This window comes from Pogoniulus pusillus, chromosome 34 (assembly GCF_015220805.1).
Source record: "Pogoniulus pusillus isolate bPogPus1 chromosome 34, bPogPus1.pri, whole genome shotgun sequence".
NCBI classification, from domain to species: domain Eukaryota; kingdom Metazoa; phylum Chordata; class Aves; order Piciformes; family Lybiidae; genus Pogoniulus; species Pogoniulus pusillus.
The window spans coordinates 370,596-388,463 of NC_087297.1; the positions used below are offsets into that span (position 1 = coordinate 370,596).

Sequence of the window (17,868 nt, forward strand, 5' to 3'; positions counted from 1 at the left end):
TATTTGGTGTGCTGATCTATGGCAGGACATTGATGCATGGCTGGAGAGAACTCCAGTGAAGGTGCGGCACATAGACGCACACATGCCCAAGAGCAGAGCTACTGAGGAACACCAACACAACCAGCAGGCAGACCAAGCTGCTAAGATTGCTCAAGTTGATACCAACTCTGACATTGACCTTGATTGGAAACACCGAGGTGAGCTGTTCTTAGCTCAGTGGGCCCATGACTCATCTGGACATCAAGGCAGAGATGCAACATACCGATGGGCTCACGATAGGTCAGTTGACTTGTCCATGGACGCTATCACCCAAGTCATCCATGACTGTGACATTTGTGCTACTATTAAGCAGACTAAGCAAATCAAGCCCTTATGGTATGGTGAGAGATGGTCAAAGTACAAGCATGGTGAAGCCTGGCAGATTGACTACATCGCTTTACCTTGATCTCGTTCTGGCAAGCAGTATGTGCTAACGATGGTAGAGGCCAGCACCCGGTGGCTGGAAACCATTCTTGGCGGTGATGTAGCCCCGGAGGGTGATTGACAATTAATAAGAATTTGTAAGTGAATGCTTTAATGCCTCTGTAATTATCTATTGCCTCCTGCTGTTGCAGAAAGAGCTTCAACTCACCTACTGGGCAAGCAGCATAATGATCCCAAGTGGCATTAAGCCACAGGGAGGCTCCTCTCTCTGTTTATAGTTTGAATGTATGCTAGTTATTAACAAGTAACTGTTTGATATATTCCTATAATGTCTTCCATAACCATGTAGATCCATATTAATATCAAAATACAGTGGTTGGGGGTGGCGAGAGTTCATAATATTGAAGTTAATAAATTATATAGTTTTCTAGAATATTATCTCGCACCAATTAATTTCTCCCCTCCACCACAATTGGCGTAGGCGTCAGAATACCCCTCCACAACAGGTTGAGAGGGGTAGGGGGAAGGTGAAGGGGCGTTTGGGAGCCCCTCCTGGGGACTCAGGTTTTTTGGGAAGGCTGTTGTGTTTTTGTATTACCTTTTACCTTGTATACTTCTGTATATAACTGTATATACTGTAAATATCCGCTTGTATAGTGTGCTAGCTGTAAATAAATAGCTTCATTCAATTTACAGAGCTGGCTGAGTCTAGTCTGGATGATTTCCAAAGTGTGTGTGGGGGAACGCCCAAACCATCACAGTATATTTCTTCTTTAGGATTGCTGACAAATTTGAACACATTTTTCAGAGCAGAAGAAGGAAAATATTCAATATAAGGGAAAATTAACACAATGCATGTGGCTGCAAGAGCCCTAAGTCACACTATTGATACGGTGTCCTGGGTTAGGATGGATCCCTCCCCCCTGGGAGAATAAACTCACCACAACACAGATTTTTTTTGAAAGTCAGGGAAAGATGAAATTGTATTTCTGTGGCCGTTTCAGCTGATTCTCTAGCTCAGACATAGGGGAAAGATGAACACTCCAGGGATAGGCCATATAATGGCAACAATAGATAAATTAATATAATTTCATTGGAGCATCAAGAGCTTAATGTCTAGAAGCACAGCTTGTTCTGCCCCTTCTCCCGCTGGCTTCTGCTGCTTCAGCTGTGCCTATCTTCCCCGGCTGCTGTTTTGACTGCTGCTGCTTCTGCTGCTTCGCTGCTGCTTGACCCCTCCCCCATCTCTCTTAAGGTTATTGTATTGGGTTTTTTCTTCTTGCTCTAGTTGTTATCTCTCTTTACATTGTTATACTATAAGAAAATACAATTTCATCTTTCCCTGACTTTCAAAAAAATCTGTGTTGCGGTGAGTTTATTTCTCCCCGGGGGAGGGATCTGCCCTAATCCTGGACAATTTCTTATAGTGTAAGTATAACAGTATAAGGAGACATAAACTACTAGAAATTAAACTAAATACAATAACCTTAAGGGAGATGGGGGAGGGGTCAAGCACCAGTGAAGCAGCAAAAGCAGCAGCAGCCAAAATAGCAGCTGAGGAAGATAGGCAGGCGCAGCTCAAGTGGCAGTAGCCAGCAAAAGGGGCAGAACAAGCTGTGCTTCTAGACATTAAGCTCTTGATGCTCCAATGAAATTATATTAACTTATCTATTGTTGCCATTATATGGCCTATCCGTGGAACGTTCACCTCTCTGTTATGTCTGAGCCATAGGCCACACATGGGAAAAGGGATAGAGAACATAGAGTGTAGGAACCAAGTTAAATCATTAACTGTGTGAGCACTGATATAAAGCATCAGCAATCAGATCAACACAAAGGAGGTGGGTTAAGTCTTGAAACACTGTCATGGAGAAGAAGAATACTGTATTCAAAGATGAGACCATCAGAGACTCCAGCCAAGAGTGTGACCCACAACTGATGCCAGGTGTATGAAAGGTGGAGAGGTCAGACTGAGGAAGACATTGGTCTTCTTCCCAAAGACCCCAGAAGGTGAGCACCAGGTGGCAATGAGCATGCATAAAGAGGTGGGACAGTATGGAAATGAGTTCTGGGAACCAACTGTAAGAACTCCACCTAATAATTGTAACAACCCTACCCCTGTACTGACTATGTGTGATTTTGTAGTATAAACACTTCACCTGACCAAGGTGAAGTTGTGCAAGGACTTTGGAGAATGACCTCCCCTTGTCACCCAGCACTGATTAAACTTGTCTTTCTCAATAACACTACCTGTTGTGAGGTCTCATTTCCCATACATCACCATGGCACAGCAACTACAAAGCATGACTTGGGTACATTATTTCATCACGTGATTAATAAATTGTCATAGCTCCATATCAACAGGTCACAGGAAGCCAATGTGGAAACACTTCTAAACAGGGGTGGTTTGTTTGGATTCTCCAGACTGAATCTGAGCCTGAACCTGGTGGCAATGTGGGATCACTCTGTGGCCTACTGCAGTAGTAACCTGTAGTTACATTATTATTACCATTAATAGCAATAACAATAATAGTAATGTTGACAACAGGTTTCATCATTTATGCCTTGAAAGTCAGTATGTCTGAGAAATTAGACTTCCCTTCCCTAATCTCCCTAGTAAAAACCCAAGAGAAAAAAAAAAAAAAAAAAGAAAACGTGCCTGAGACTTTCTGAGCAGATCAGCAGTTTGAAGCAGAGGGGCTTGAGTGTCTTTGGCAGATTTCACCATAGCCTTAAACAAAATTTGGAAAATACAGAAGAAAGTATAAAAAGTTCAAGCCTGTGAAAGGGTAGGAGCAAGCAATGCCAGTTCCAAGCTGCACCCTGTATTATGTGCTGTATTCTGCCATAAAGATGCATACATTAGCTATTGGGAGTCTCTCTTGAACCCCATGTCTTAAGATATTGAAATGAAGTTCAAGGTCTGGGAGGTCCAACTTCAGGGTGAGCTTCCACCTAAGCAGAAATGAGAGGAGTCTGAATGCAGCACCTGATTCTGTTCAGCATCAGCATCTGTCTGAAATGCAGGCAGATGGATGCTGGTGAGAGGATGCTCTGGTGTGCTGGGGGATCTGCTGGGAAATCTGGGACAACTGATCTCAGTTCTGTGTTGGGCCAGGGTTTGTGTCTCTAGGTGATTGCCAGTGTCCTTGTGCCCTTTCTAAACAGAGCTCACAGGACACAGGAGTAAAAAGGGAGAAGTGCCTAAACTGCAGGACAGCTGCAGCAGCTGCCCTGAGCAGCCCCAGTGAAGTGACACGGTTTCATCAGAACAAGAAACATTTGAAACCTTGGGGCCCACAAGTCCACTGCTAACAAAACGGTGCTGACAGGTTAGCTGGAACAAGTGCCACAGGGACTGTTGTGCCTCTCTTGACATCGCCTGCTGCAGCACCATCCCCCAGTACCTTCACCGTGGCCTGCCCCAAGGGACATCCAGCAGCACTACAAGGGGCTGCACCCCACAACCCACCTCCTGCAAGTAGAGTAGGGTGTCAGATGCCAGGCTAAACATAAGGCAGGTCTCCTCTGGACATAGTGGCTTAGATCATCACTTTCAACCTGGAAATTTGGGGAGCTGTTCATACAGGCAACTGCAACAGTGTTGTGGGCCAGATTTGGATGTCAACAATTTGGAATTTACCCCTAGAATAAACTACCAAGCAATCTCAGAACTTGGAAGCAAAACGAAGGTTATATTTACAAAGGTGAACTAATTATAAAAGGCAACAAACATCCACAGGGTATATTTGCATATATTTGCAATTCAGAAACAATCCAAGGACCCCCTGTACTGATTCATACTCCCCTATACAAGAGAAGGGCAAATAGCTCCCCCTCTCCCCTTTCTTCCAAGGGCTGTTGTGGAGGGCCCATAGGCCACAAAATAGGCTTACATATGCCTTGCCCTGCCTGCTTGGAGGTAAACAAGCACAGAGGAGGCATAATAAACCTGGTGCCATAAAATCTTTCCAGCCTAGGTGGTTCTGTGTGATTCTGTGATTCTGAGAGTACAGAGGAATAGAAAGGGAGACAATCTCACTGACCTTTAAAACCATTATCTCTACATGATGCCCCTCACTGGTAGATGTGGGGGTTTTAGGATCTGGAATTCTCCCATTTAATCAAACTGGCTTTGATGAAGGCAGCATTTGCTCCATGATATCCATAACCCACTGCCATTCAGCTCATTAGCTATACATGCTCTGTGGCTCCATCCATGAGAGCCATCAGCAGTCTGCCTGCCTCTTCATTAACCCCAGGGCTGGTAAGGGTTAGGGTTAGTGTCTAGCAGCACTGCCTTCTGCCAAGGGACAGAGGTGTGTCAGCGGAAAGAAAAGAGGAACACTTAGTTCAAAACTTTAAATACTTGTTTTAGAGGAAGGATTGGACATGTGAAACAGCTCACGAGTTTCCGGAGCATCTTTACTAACACAGCATTTCTAAAGCAGCTTTGGTGGAGGCTCATCAGCCAAGTGCTTAAGAGAAATCCAATGTGGACATAGCCTGCGCAATTCAAAAGTAATATAGAAGTGCACTTTAGAAATCTCAAGTGTCCTGCTATGGCCACTGTTGGACACATTTCTAAAGTCCCAAGAACAGAGGCAGATTTCAGGCCTAATTAACCACTCTACAGGAATGGAAAATGTGAGTTATTACTCCTTCAAGAACACATTTTCCTCAGCCACAGCAGCTCACCCAGCATACTCTGCAAGTTTTGGTCACTGTCCTTGATTCACTAAGGTTAGTCTGAAGAAGTGCCACCAGTTACTGCTTTTGAGGAATTTTCTGAGTTCCTTGTACATTCCCTGCCAACTTTCTTTCTTCTTCCTCCTCTGGCAGGGAGTTTGGACTGGATGATCTTTCAAGGTGCCTTCCAACCCCTAAGGTTCTGTGATTCTTCCTTTGGAGAAATGGAGCTTCATTATTGGTCTGTGAGAGTCAGTGGAAGGATTTTGTCTTGAGAACATCCTCACTGGGTTGGATGGAGCCTGGATAGCTTTCATTTGGGAAACTGAATTATACTGATTCTTCAAAACAAAATGTGAAGGTTAACTTAGGATCCAACATAAATCTGAGCAAGCTTTCATGAGTCTTACAAACACTGCAAGAACTGAATCCAGCACAACACTTGTGGTGCAGGGCCCATAGGCCCGAAAATAGACTTATTTATGCCTTGTCCTGCCTGGACATGTTTTTCTGCCCATAATTAGAGGTAAACACATAATAAGCACAAAGGGGCACAATAGGCCTGGTGCTATCAAGTCTGGCCTGCCCAGGCTTTAGGTTGTGTAAGGCCCCACACGCCCAGCTCGTGCCTGCCTAGTGTAAGGCCTGTGTGATTTCCATGTTTGGAAGGTCCAGGCTTGTGGCTTTTGCCTATTATGGTGAGGCATGGCTAACTGCCAAAAGCTGATTGGTCATTCTGGTGTCCAAAGGGCCATTAATCTCGGCCCACATTTAATAAATGGGGGTACACATGTAAACAAAGTGCTCAGGTTCCCCCGTGTGCTCACTTAGACCCACCAGCACTGCTTTTTGTTTATGCCTGCCTGCCTGCGTGCCCATGCACAGTGCATCTGCCTTTACGGAGCTCAGACCCCCATGCAGCCGTGCACCCCATTGCACCCTGCTGCCTTATCACCGCCTGGTGCGCGCCGCTGCTGCTGAGTTACCAGGAGCAGACCCCACTTGTCTGCACGTGATCAGTCTGCTGGCCAGCGTGAGACCCTGCTCAGACTGCACAGCATCGTACTCCTTCTGCACCTGAGGTCCTGCCAACTGTCCCTGGACAGAGCATCCAGACGAAGCCAGGAGACAAGGGCAGAGACTGCATCCTTTGCCAGGAGAACAAGGTCAGAGACTGTCATTTCCCCAGAAGCCAGGAAGATTCTCCTCTCCCCTGAACTGGGAGGATTTTTTGGGGGGGACATCGATATGCTTGAGCGTGTCCAGAGAAGGGCGACGAGGCTGGGGAGAGGCCTTGAGCACAGCCCTACGAGGAGAGGCTGAGGGAGCTGGGATTGTTTAGCCTGGAGAGGAGGAGGCTCAGGGGTGACCTTATTGCTGTCTACAACTACCTGAGGGGTGGTTGTGGCCAGGAGGAGGTTGCTCTCTTCTCTCAGGTGGCCAGCACCAGAACAAGAGGACACAGCCTCAGGCTGCGCCAGGGGAGATTTAGGCTGGAGGTGAGGAGAAAGTTCTTCCCTGAGAGAGTCATTGGACACTGGAATGGGCTACCCGGGGAGGTGGTGGAGTTGCTGTCCCTGGAGCTGTTCAAGGCAAGATTGGACGTGGCACTTGGTGCCATGGTCTGGCCTTGAGCTCTGTGGTAAAGGGTTGGACTTGATGATCTGTGAGGTCTCTTCCAATCCTGATAATACTGTGATACTGTGTGATTCCAGCCTCTAAATCCATGGGCAGACTCCCCTGAAGTTTTCACCCTTGTATAGGCTGTAACATAGCCCCGGAGGATGATTGATAATTAATCAGGATTTGTGAGTAAATGCTTTAATGCCTCTCTAATTTCTATTGCCTCCTGCCATAGAGCAGAAAGAGCTTTCAGCCCACCCTGCTGGGCAAGCAGCATATTGACTCCAAGCGGCATTAAGCTGCAGGCAAAGTCCTCTCTCTGTTTAATAGTTTGAATATATGCTAGTTATTAATGAGTTACTGTTTGATAGATTCCTATAATGGCCTTCATAACCGCATAGATCCATATTAATATCAAAATTCAGTGGTTGGGGCTGGTGAGAGTTCATAATATTGAAGTTAATAAATGATATATTTTTATAAAATATCATCCCGCACCAATTAATTTCTCCACTCCGCCACAGCTGGCGTAGGTGGCAGAATCCCCTCTGCGACAACACTGCAGCTCATCCATAACGACCTGGTGACTGTATTCAGATTGAAATGCTTTCCTCAGGACTTGTACCAAAAAATAGACATTCCAGTGCATTACCTGAGTAAAAGCCTAAAGCTCTTTGATATCTAAGCCTTGCTTTCAAGCAGCAAATGACTACCACGTCTGGCAGCTTCCAAACTGAGGGTACTGCCTCCAGGACAGCGAAGCATGCTTGAGCAGATGCCAACTTAAGCCATCAGACCAGCTGAAGGAATTCAGGTTTCTATGTTTGTGCTTTAATTTCTCCCCTCAAATGGTTACTTTTTTGTGGATTGAATCCCCCATTCCTTGCTTAGGTGAGATTGCACCAGAGAGGTCTCCAATGCTTTTTTCACCTTGTATTAAACTACAACAATCATAACTAGTAGGCAACTACAGACCAGTCAGCCTCACCTCCTTCCCTGGAAAGGTGATGGAGCAGCTCATTCTGGAGGCTGTCTCTAACCACATGGAAAAGAAGGTTATCAGGAGAAGCCAACATGGATTTACCAAGGGGAGATCTTGCTTGACTAACCTGATAGTTTCTATGATACCATGACCATAGCAGATGAAGGAAGGGCTGTGGATGTCATCTGCCTTGATTTCAGCAAGGCTTTTGATGCTCTCTCCCACAACATCCTCAGAGAACAGCTCAGGAGATGCGGCACAGACAGTTGGTCTGTGAGATGGATTGAAAATTGCTGCACGACAGAGTTCAGAGAGCTGTCATCAATGGCACAGAATCAAGTTGGAGGCCTGTGACCAGTGGTGTTCCCCACGGATCAGTACTGGGTCCAGTTTTGTTCAGTATCTTTATCAATGGCTTGGATGAGAGCACTGAGTGCAGAATGCACCCTCAGCAAGTTCCCTGATGATACAGAACTGGAGGGTGGCTGAAACCCTTCAGGCTGTGCTGCCATCCAACAAGACCTGGACAGACTGAGAGCTGGGGGGAAGGCAAATCTTACAAAGTTCAAGAACAAGTGCAGGGTCCTGCACCTGGGGAGGAATAATAAGAGGCACCAGTGCAGGTTTGGGCTACCCTGCTGGAAAGCAGCTCCATGGAGAAAGACTTTGGAGTGCTGGTGGGCAGCAAGTTCTGCATGGGCCAGCAATGTGCCCTCGGGCCAAGAGAGCCAATGGCATCCTGGAGTGCATCAGGAAGAGTGTGGCCAGCAGGGCTAGGGAGGTTCTTCTCCCCCTCTACTCTGCCCTGGTGAGACCACACCTGTAATACTGTGTCCAGTTCTGGGCTCTCCAGTTCAGGAGAGACAGACCTGCTGGAGAGAGTTCAGCAGAGAGCCACAAGGTTGACTGGGGGACTTGAGCACCTCTCCTGTGGAGAGAGCCCTGGGGCTGGTTAGTCTGGAGAAGACTGAAAGAGATCTGATCAATGTCTACAAATATCTGAGGGGTGGGAAGCAAGTGGCTGGGGCCAATCTCTTTTCACTGGTTAGCAATGATAGGACAAGGAACAAAGGCTACAAACTGGAACTGTGAAGGTTTCACCTTCAACGTGAGGAGAAATGTCTGTACAATGAGGGTGGCAGAGCCCTGGAGCAGGCTGCCCAGAGAGGTTGTGGAGCCTCCTTCTCTGGAGACTTTCCAAACCCACCTGGATGCATTCCTGTGCAAACTACCTTGGGTGATCCTGACTTGGCAGGGAGGTTGGACTCAATGATCTCTGGAGGTCCCTTCCAACCTCCAAGGTTCTTTGATTCTGTGGTACCGTAATGCTGTGATATCACACTATGACCTTTCTAGTACACTATGATCCTCAACAGAGCCATAGCCCCCTGAATAGACCATGCAGTCTAAGAGTGTCTTTGGTCATTCCCTCATTCAGCAGACTGCGACACCAATAACTGCACAAACTCATGTGTATCTCCTGTCAGTGACAACAGTGACTCGCTGGTGCTTCTGCTACTGTATTTATCCTTTGAACGAGCTCCTGAAGCGCTCTGCTTCATCAGCACCAACCTTAAGAGTTGAAGCCGTCACCGGCGGTGTTGGAGAAAGGTGTGGCCATGGCATCTGGGGACATGGTTTAAGTGGCCACAGTGATGTTGGGTTGATGGTTGGACTGGATGATCTTAGAGAGCGTTTCCAACTGAAACAATTCCAGGGTTCTATAAACACTTACTGAGCTCTCCATAGGCTAAAATGGGCTCGGTTTGCAGAAAATCGAAACTTGTCTTTCAGCAAAACAGGCTCCAGGAAGCGTTTCACGACTCTTGCCAGCACCCAGAGCCAGCGGGGCAGGAGGTGAGCGGCTCCTTCCTAACCGTACAGATCACTCACAGGCACTCTCCAGTGCGTGTTGTGTGCTGCTCCACCGAATCCAGCCGGGCCGCTCCCGGTGCTTCCTCCAGCCCCAGAAGCAACGCCGCCGGTCGCGCTGCCCCTTCCCGGCCGGGGGCCACTCGGGCGCAGCCCGCGGCTCTCAGACGTGGCGAGCCCGGCGCGGCTTCAGCGAGAGCCCAGAGCTCCCGGGAGCTGCCACTGCGAAGCCAAGTCCCGCTCAAGCTTCCCGGTCACCGGTGGGTGCACTCGGAGCGCTGCTGCCCAGGGCCCCGCAACCCGGCGACTCCCGCGGTGCAACGCCCCCACAGCTCCGGTCGCCGGCGGAGGGGGCTCAGAACCCGCCTCCCGCCGCCCGGGCTCGCCGTGGCCGCGGCCCCTTCCCCGGGGCGGAGGGAGAAGGGCGGGGCCAGGCCGTGGCTTCTCGGGGCCGGGCCGGTCTGGCGGCGAGTACTTGGGGTCGCCGGCAGCCGAGGAGCGACGGCAGCTGCCGGGGCTGCGCAGCAGTGCCCGCGGCAGGGGCGCGCCCGGCCCCGGCATGGCCTGGCTGTAGGCAGGGAGCGCCGCTCGCCGCGCCCCGTCCGTCCCCTGAGACCCGCCCGGCGCCAAGATGAAAGGTGGGGACGGGAGCGGGGACCCGCTCCGCCGACACGCGTGCGGCCCGGCACCGGGGTGCGGGGTGGGTGCGGGATGAGAGCGGGCAGGGGGAGGCGGGGTGCGGGATGGATGTGCAGACAGGAGGTGGCATGGGAATGCAGGCGGCGGACGGGGTGTGGGCAGAGGGCAGCTAGCGGAGATTTCGGGCAGGGTGCAGGCAGCGCAGTGTGAGGGCGCAGTGGGAGAAGGGTTAGTCGGCTGCAGGTGTGGAGTACCGTGCAGGCAGGGTGCAGGCAGGCTGCGAGCAGGACAAGCTGGGTGCGGGCAGGACGTCGCCAGGGCGCGGGCAGTCGGTGCCAGGAGAGGCTGAGGTGGAGCTCCCCAGCCCCGCGCACGGGGCCCTGCTCCGCTTCGCTTGGGCTCGTATCGGTGAGTCCCGGGCCGGGGAGCGCCGTGTCCGTGTGTCCCCTGCACGTTCCGGGTGCTCTGCCCAGCACGCTGCCTCTCGGCACCCAGCTCCTACCTCTACCCTCCCCAGGCTCCCGAGGAGACTTCTATTTCTCCGTAATTCGTTTGTTTATTTTTCGTCAGCGTTTTTCGGTGTTCTTGGTGTTGCCTCCAAACATCTGGCAGTGATTAGGTGCCAGCAGAGGCTTAACGGGCTTGTGAAATGTATTTGGCATATTTCTCTGCAGCATCCAGCAACTGGAAAATACTTGGTCTTCACTTTGCATCTGCTAAAACTGAAACCTTGTCCTTTTCTCTTTCTTCCTCCCTTTTTTGTTTCAAATGGTGAAATGCACACTTCAGGTTGACATCCTACAAAGCTGTGACTATCTAGACAACACTTTTAAAATCAAATGAAAGAGCAGATTTCCAAATTGCTACACTTTGACCTATTAAAGATGTATTAGGGGAGCTGCAAGAAAGCCTTCGGTGTATGAAAACTGATAGCCTCACAGCAAAAGGCAGAGGGAACACTTCGAATGAAAACACCAAAGGACATTATGGAAAGTTTAGGAAGTTGTTAGTTTGTGGGAGCTGAATATAGTTTTTCTTCAGAGGCAAAAATAAACTTGAAGGATGGAAGGAGAAAACCATACATAGAAGAAAATTGGTTTTGGGCACCAGTGTGCCTGTGCTTGAATTGCAGAGTTTGCTTCCAGATGCCAGAGGCCAGTAAATATGATAGTTACAGAGTTTCCAGGGGCTGGGATACCAAATGATGTGATTATTTATTCATTTGCCAGAGCAGCTGCCTGAGACAGGACCTTTTCTTTATTGAAGGGTGGGTTTTTTTGTAAGCCCACACAGGCTATTTGACATAGCCTCTACAGCACTAAGCAACGTACTAAAAATAATGCACTTATAATGTTCTTTATTTGTAGGCATACATATCTGCCAAAAGTGTTGTCATCAGCTTGCCATTATCAGCATAAATGTGGTGGCAAGAACAAACCAAAACAATTGAGTCGTATGAACTCATAGCCATCATCACCGAAAGCCTTACACTATGCTTTTGCGGGGCTGAGGCTGGGTCAGCTTTAGGAGGTGAGATGCCGATAACAGACACTGCATCTCCTTCCACCCTGCCTCCCTCACTCTGTGCAAAGCAGGGAAGTGGCTGCGCTCCGCTCAGCAGCAGGAAGCTGTTTCACTCTGCTTGCTGGTCCTTCCCTGAGTGCTCGCAGAGAAGAACCCTTGAATTGAGAGGCTGCAAACAAATCATCACATCAAGTGCCATTGCCAGCGTTATGGAAGTCAGAGAGACAAACTAAATTTTCATTCTGGGATTTCCTTTTTTGGAACAAGCAGAGCACAGGCTTGATTTTTCCTATCTGATGTTTAAGTGTTGCGGTGATGGCAGCGGCAGGACTGCAAAACATGGTGTGGTTGCACGTTTGTCTCAGTAACAACAAAATGCTCTGTTGATTGCAGCTGTCTCTACTCTGGAGAGCAGGGGAATATCTAAATAATTACATCACTAAATATCTGTAAGGGAAAAAAAATCTATTTTCCATTGCTGCTATTCATCATTTGTTATGTTTTAACTCAGGAAAAGAAATGGAAGTTTAGTTTTTAATGCAGTCCACTGAGCTTTCAAACTGTGATACTTTCAGTACTAATTCATGTAATCTGTAAAGAGACCTGGCCACTTTTGGGTCAGATCTATCTTTATCAAATTATATTTCTAGGTTTTAGCTATTTATTTGGGTATGAGGGAGGATTTGCTGGCTGGGAAGCAAATGGGAACAGCTTCCTCACAGGCACACACCACCACCTGTTCAAAAGCATTGGCCCTCATTTAAGATAGGTACAGGTGTTGTTAGAACTGAGAACTTCTTCCTGTCTGTCTGGGATGTATTTTGTACTTACTACTTCAATCTGTGTCTGTAATCACTGCTGTCATGGCAGTGCTAATGTATCTTCATCTGAAACGTGGATGCTCTTTGGTTAACAACGTGATGCTAGTGCTGAAAACTGAGCAGTGGCAGAGTGGTCATTTGGAGCCTGTTACTCCAGAGTGTCAGAGCAGCACTTAGTGATGATACTCGAGGTAGCTCAGCTGCTTCTTTCCACTCCTTGTTCCCCCCCACTTTCTGCAATCACAGGCACCTTCCTGTGTACCCCATGTACACAGCCCTTGTGCAGCAGCGGTGCCTTGTGCTTGAGAGCTGAAATGTGACCAAATGTCCTGTCCTGTGCACTTCCACTGAATAAATGCGTGAAACAGTGTCACAGGTTCGTCCTCAGCTGTGCTCTGCTGAAATCAGTGGAGCCGGCACTGCCTCAGGACTGGTCTGCTCTGGGTGCCCAACTTTCTTAGTATCCCTCAAAGGCAGCTCTGTGTGCTTTTTGCACAGGATTTGAAGCACATGGAGTGTGATGGTTTGGGTGTTCCCCACCCCCCAACACTTTAGTAATCACCCAGACTAGACTCAGCCAGCTCTGGAAATACGAATGAAGCTTATATTTACAGCTAGCACAATGTACAAGCAGATAGTTACAGTCTATGCAGTTAGAGACAGAAATAGACAAGGTAAAAGGTAATACAGAAACACAACTCCCCAGAAACCTGAGTCCCCAGGAGGGGCTCTCAACCACCCCTTCACCTTCCCCCTGCCCCTCTCAACCTTACCCCAGTCCCAAGGAAGAATGGAGGTTCATCCAGGGGGTTAGGAAGCAAAGTGGATTAGTCCCAAAAATGGAGGGTGAGGTTAGAGAGCAAGATGCAGCTCAGCCAGCAGCCCAAGCGAGAGTGGTGCCAAGTGTGTTATCTATGTTTTGACTTAGTTTTTAGACATCTCAGCAAGCCTATTAGCAAAGTAGACATCAGTCTTGTTTTGATTTCACACCCAAACATTCTAGCCTGCTTCAAACTAGCACAGGAGTACACTGAGTTCTTATGCGATGTGCCAATTCCTTTTACCTTAGGTTTGCCTTCCACAGTGCACCCTGTAGCAGATAATTGATGATGCACCAGCCTTTAGTGCTGAACAATCCCTTCTGTGTTTAAACTTGGACCCTGGATGCAATCTGCAGGCAGAGCCTCCATTTGCAAAAGCTGAGCATTTGTGCATGAAAATTCAGTTGCTTTATCTTGACTTCCTTGAAAAGTCTTAAAATTCATCATTATTTATTTGATGTTTATCTTCTTGCCAGTTTGAAATGTTCTAATAGTCTAAAACTGGGGAGAAGTGTATCTCTCTAATCCAAATGAACAGTCACCTGCAGACTGGGCTCACCTGCATAGAAACTTCAAATTAAAAAAAAAAAAATCCATTGTGCAGAAGCCAGAAGCCATCTGAAAGCCAAGGATCAGAAGTGAAGTGATCCAGTAACTCAGTCCAGTTGTAACAGAGTTTATATGAACATAGTGACACAGACATGAAACACGCGCAGGAGCACTCAGTGGTGTGTGTTGGACGTGTCACAGGGCCCTGCCAGGGAAGTTCAAAGGCACAAGCAGTTATAATAAATGTGTGATGCAGCCCAGAACAAATCCTTAGCACTGCTGCTCTGCAGTCTGTATGCATCCTGAATCAGTTGGTAGCACAGAGGATTTGCCGCACAGGAATGAGGAAGGTGATTGTGCAAGCCTGTGTCAGATATTCTTAGTAAGGCTATGGAGGAAAGCAAAGTGTTAGAAGGTGTGAAAGTGCAAGAGAGATCTGCTACTGCACAGGTAGAGAGATTGCTGTGCGTCAGCGGGGGACACTGAGCAGAGTGAGCATGGAGCTGTTTCTGACAGTAGGGAGAAGTTGCAACTGTTCACCTCCCCTCGCAGCGTTCTGCTTTTCTCAGCCCTGCTAGGCTCAGAATGGCACTGGTGAGCTATGAAAAAGAGACTTAACATCTCTTGTGGCTCTTTTTTCTCTGTTTTTGGATGACATAAATTTACTCTAGATTGACTTTGCTGCAGCTGAAAGCTGAACAGAGCCCTTTTCTGTCACAACCACTTAGATCTGCACTTAAGGACCATTGTGCCCAGAGATTGAAACACTTTTGTCTGCTGGAGTAAAGAGGGGAAGGTAATCTTGCAGAGGAAAATCAGACTTGAATAAAGAGAGCTGAAGGAAATGTCAAGGATGAAAACGGCTCAGTGCTGTGGAGTATGTGTGCCCAGTTATCTCCAGCTCCACAAAACGTTCCTTATCCCCAGCTTCTGTGTGTTGGACCAGATATTCTGCCCTTCCAGCCCTCCCCCTTGGAAAGCCAAATAAAGATGCTTTTTTACCAGGCACTCAAAGTGAACCTGATCCTCCTAATAATGTGAGCATGGTCTGTACGAGGGAGGGATCAGCCCAAGATTAATTGTCTTTGGAATCTGGCTGCTTCTACCTAAAACTGCAATCCCTTTCAGTGCATAAATTTAAGGCGAAGACTGGGACATCACTGGGGAACAAAGTGGATGAGTTACGAGAGGTAATAGAGACGTGTGCTAGGAATGTGAGTGCCGTTGAGGGCTGTTGTTAATTGCCTCCTCTAACATCCAGACAGGGAGGCACAATTTTTCAGTGCCCTAAAGAGAAGAGATCTGTTTGCTCTTAAATCATTCCACTGAAATACAATAGGATTTAAACTTCCAAGTTCTAAGGTCAGCCTTCCACACCATGCAGCTGCTCCTGACTCCAGCACTGCAGCAGTGCTCTCTGGCATTTTAACAAGTTCTGTTCTAGAAACTCTCCTATTTGCTGTCTTCATGTTGCACCAAAAAAAAGAGCAAAACTAGAGCCCTCGTTCTTACACCTCTGGGTTTCTTAAATCTTCTCTCTCTTCTTGCACTCTCCATATGAGCTCTCACATTTTTCAGGCATAGCAGTCAGGGAGTAGATATAGCCCAGAACATGAAAGTACACCCATCGGTCATGATTCTTTGTTTCCTTTGTTATGCATGTGTTGGGCGATGAGAGACGCCGTCCAAGTCTCAGGATCTCTGGTCTGGTACCTTACCACTTGCTTCCTTGTGAGACTGAAAGCAGTTAAAATGCCAACTCAGTAAGCTGAGGGACAGAGATGGGGAAAAGCATCAAGTGTATCATTAGAATGCAGGCTCCAGCAGCATCCCAGCGGATGCTCTGGGATGCAGGGAGGTGGGCTTACTTCCAGGAGTGGCCCAGCTGAACTTGCACAAGTACTGCTCTGAAGCCCAGGTGCTCTGTCATCCTGGGCTGGAGGAGCTTGCTATGTGGTAAGGGCAGACACACACGCTGACGACAGTGACATGTCAGCAGAGGAGGGTTTGAAGTGTGGGGTAGAGAACTTAACCAAAATAGAAGCAAAGAAAGACTTGAATATGAAAAAGGTTAGTCGGAGAAAGCAGCAGAGAAAGGCAGAGAGTTGAAACAAAGCATCTGTGGAGAGGGAGAGGAATGAGCAGCAGCACTTCAGCACTGGCAGGAGACTGTCCAGAGTAAAAGCTATGCCCAGAAAAAGTGGAAACCAATTAAGCTGATGAAGTTGTCAATGCCCTGAAGGTCACTGCTGCTTGCTGTGCTTCTGCTGCCTCAGTTTCCCCTCTAGGTCAGCACTTTGAATGCAGAACCAGTTGGTCATGGTCAGAAATGCATACATCTGGTGACTGCTCACAGAGCTTTGGGAGTGTGATCTGGGAAATACATTGTTCTCATCTGTCTGGGCAGCTGTTAATATCACAGAAACCTCACGAGTGGCCAGGTGCTGCTTTTCCCTGAGAGGTCTGAGATGGGCACAGTGGGCAGAAGTAGCTTTTTGACACCACAAGTAGTCCCTCCAACCAGATCCTGAATGCACTTGTTCCATAGTGCAGAGAAGACTTCTTCATCCATTCTGATTTATGGAGGGGAGAGAGGAATACTGCAGTCAGTGGGAAATGTGAGGCCTTCACTAAAGCTTTTTGGAGGGAAACTCTTGCACTGCATGGCATTGTTACTAAATATTAATCTCATAGCCCTGAGTTTCCAGCATGGTACTTGGGCGCCCAGGAAGGTGTTTAGGACCCCATCCCTGGACATATTCAACGTGAGGCCTGACAGGGCTCTGGGCAACCTGATGTAGTTGAGCATGCTTCTGGGTTTGGAGAGGGTTGGGCTAGATGACCTTTGGGGGTGCCTTTCAAGCCAGCCCATTCTGTGATTCTGTCTAAGTTCTAATGTGCCATAAGTGAGATTTTCAGAGGGATTATAAAGGGACTTGTAAAATCGGAGATGAAAGTCAGCATGACAAAGCACAGCTCCAGGCTGGGTGAGGAATGGCTGAGAGCATTCTCTGCTGAGGAACAGGACCTGGGGGTCTGGGTTAGTGAAAAGCTCAGCAGAAGCCTGCAGTGTGAGTGCAGCCCAGACACAACCCTGTGGTGGGCTGCAGCCAGAGCAGTGTGGGCAGCAGGGCAAGGGAGGGGATTCTGCCCCTTGGCTCTGCTCTCCTCAGACCCCACCTGCAGTCCTGGGTGCAGTTCTGGAGCCCCCAGCACAAGCAGCACATGAAAGTGTTGGAGCCAGGCCAGAGGAGGCCACCAAGATGCTGAGAGGGCTGCAGCAGCTCTGCTCTGAGCACAGGCTGGGAGAGTTGGGGCTCTGCAGCCTGGAGAAGAGAAGGCTTCCAGAAGACCTTGGAGTGGCCTTACAGGATCTGAAGGGGATTACAGGAGGGCTGGGGAGGGACTATTGACAGATTGACAAAGTCTGGTAATGACAGGAGGAGGAGGAATGGGTTTGAACTGGCAGAGGAGAGACTGAAACTGGATGTTAGGAAGAAGTTGTTTGCAGTGAGGGTGGTGAGACACTGGCACAGGTTGCCCAGGGATGTTGTGGCTGCTCCCTCCCTGGAGGTGTTCAAGGCCAGGCTGGATGAGGCCTTGAGTGACCTGTTCTAGTGGGAGGTGTCCCTGCCTATGGCAGGGGGCTGGAACTCGATGAGCTTTGAGGTCTCTTCCAACCTAAATCATTCTATGATACTTTTCAGCCCTGATGCCTCATTCTCTCCTGGAGCAGATTGCCTCAGATTTGGAAACACCACGTAGGATATTGGCATCTTTCATAATGCAAAGCTTGAAAATAAAGTCACAGAATCACAGAATTAACCAGGTTGGAAAAGACCTCTGAGATCATCAAGTCCAACCTATCACCTAACCCCTCTAATTAAGGAACCCATGGCACTAAGTGCCTCATGCAGCCTCCTTT

General features: G+C 48.4%; 1 protein-coding gene across 2 annotated transcripts in view; it reads left to right on the forward strand.

The window, feature by feature from the left end:
- The first annotated feature begins 10,050 nt into the window (after window positions 1-10,050).
- COLEC12 (collectin subfamily member 12) overlaps window positions 10,051-17,868 on the forward strand; it is a 119,023-nt gene continuing 111,205 nt past the window's right edge. For both annotated transcript variants that reach the window (XM_064170567.1, XM_064170568.1), the window contains exon 1: window positions 10,051-10,227. In XM_064170567.1, the coding sequence (XP_064026637.1) occupies window positions 10,221-10,227 (7 nt within the window). In that variant the 5' untranslated portion in view covers window positions 10,051-10,220. The remainder of the gene's footprint in view (window positions 10,228-17,868) is intronic.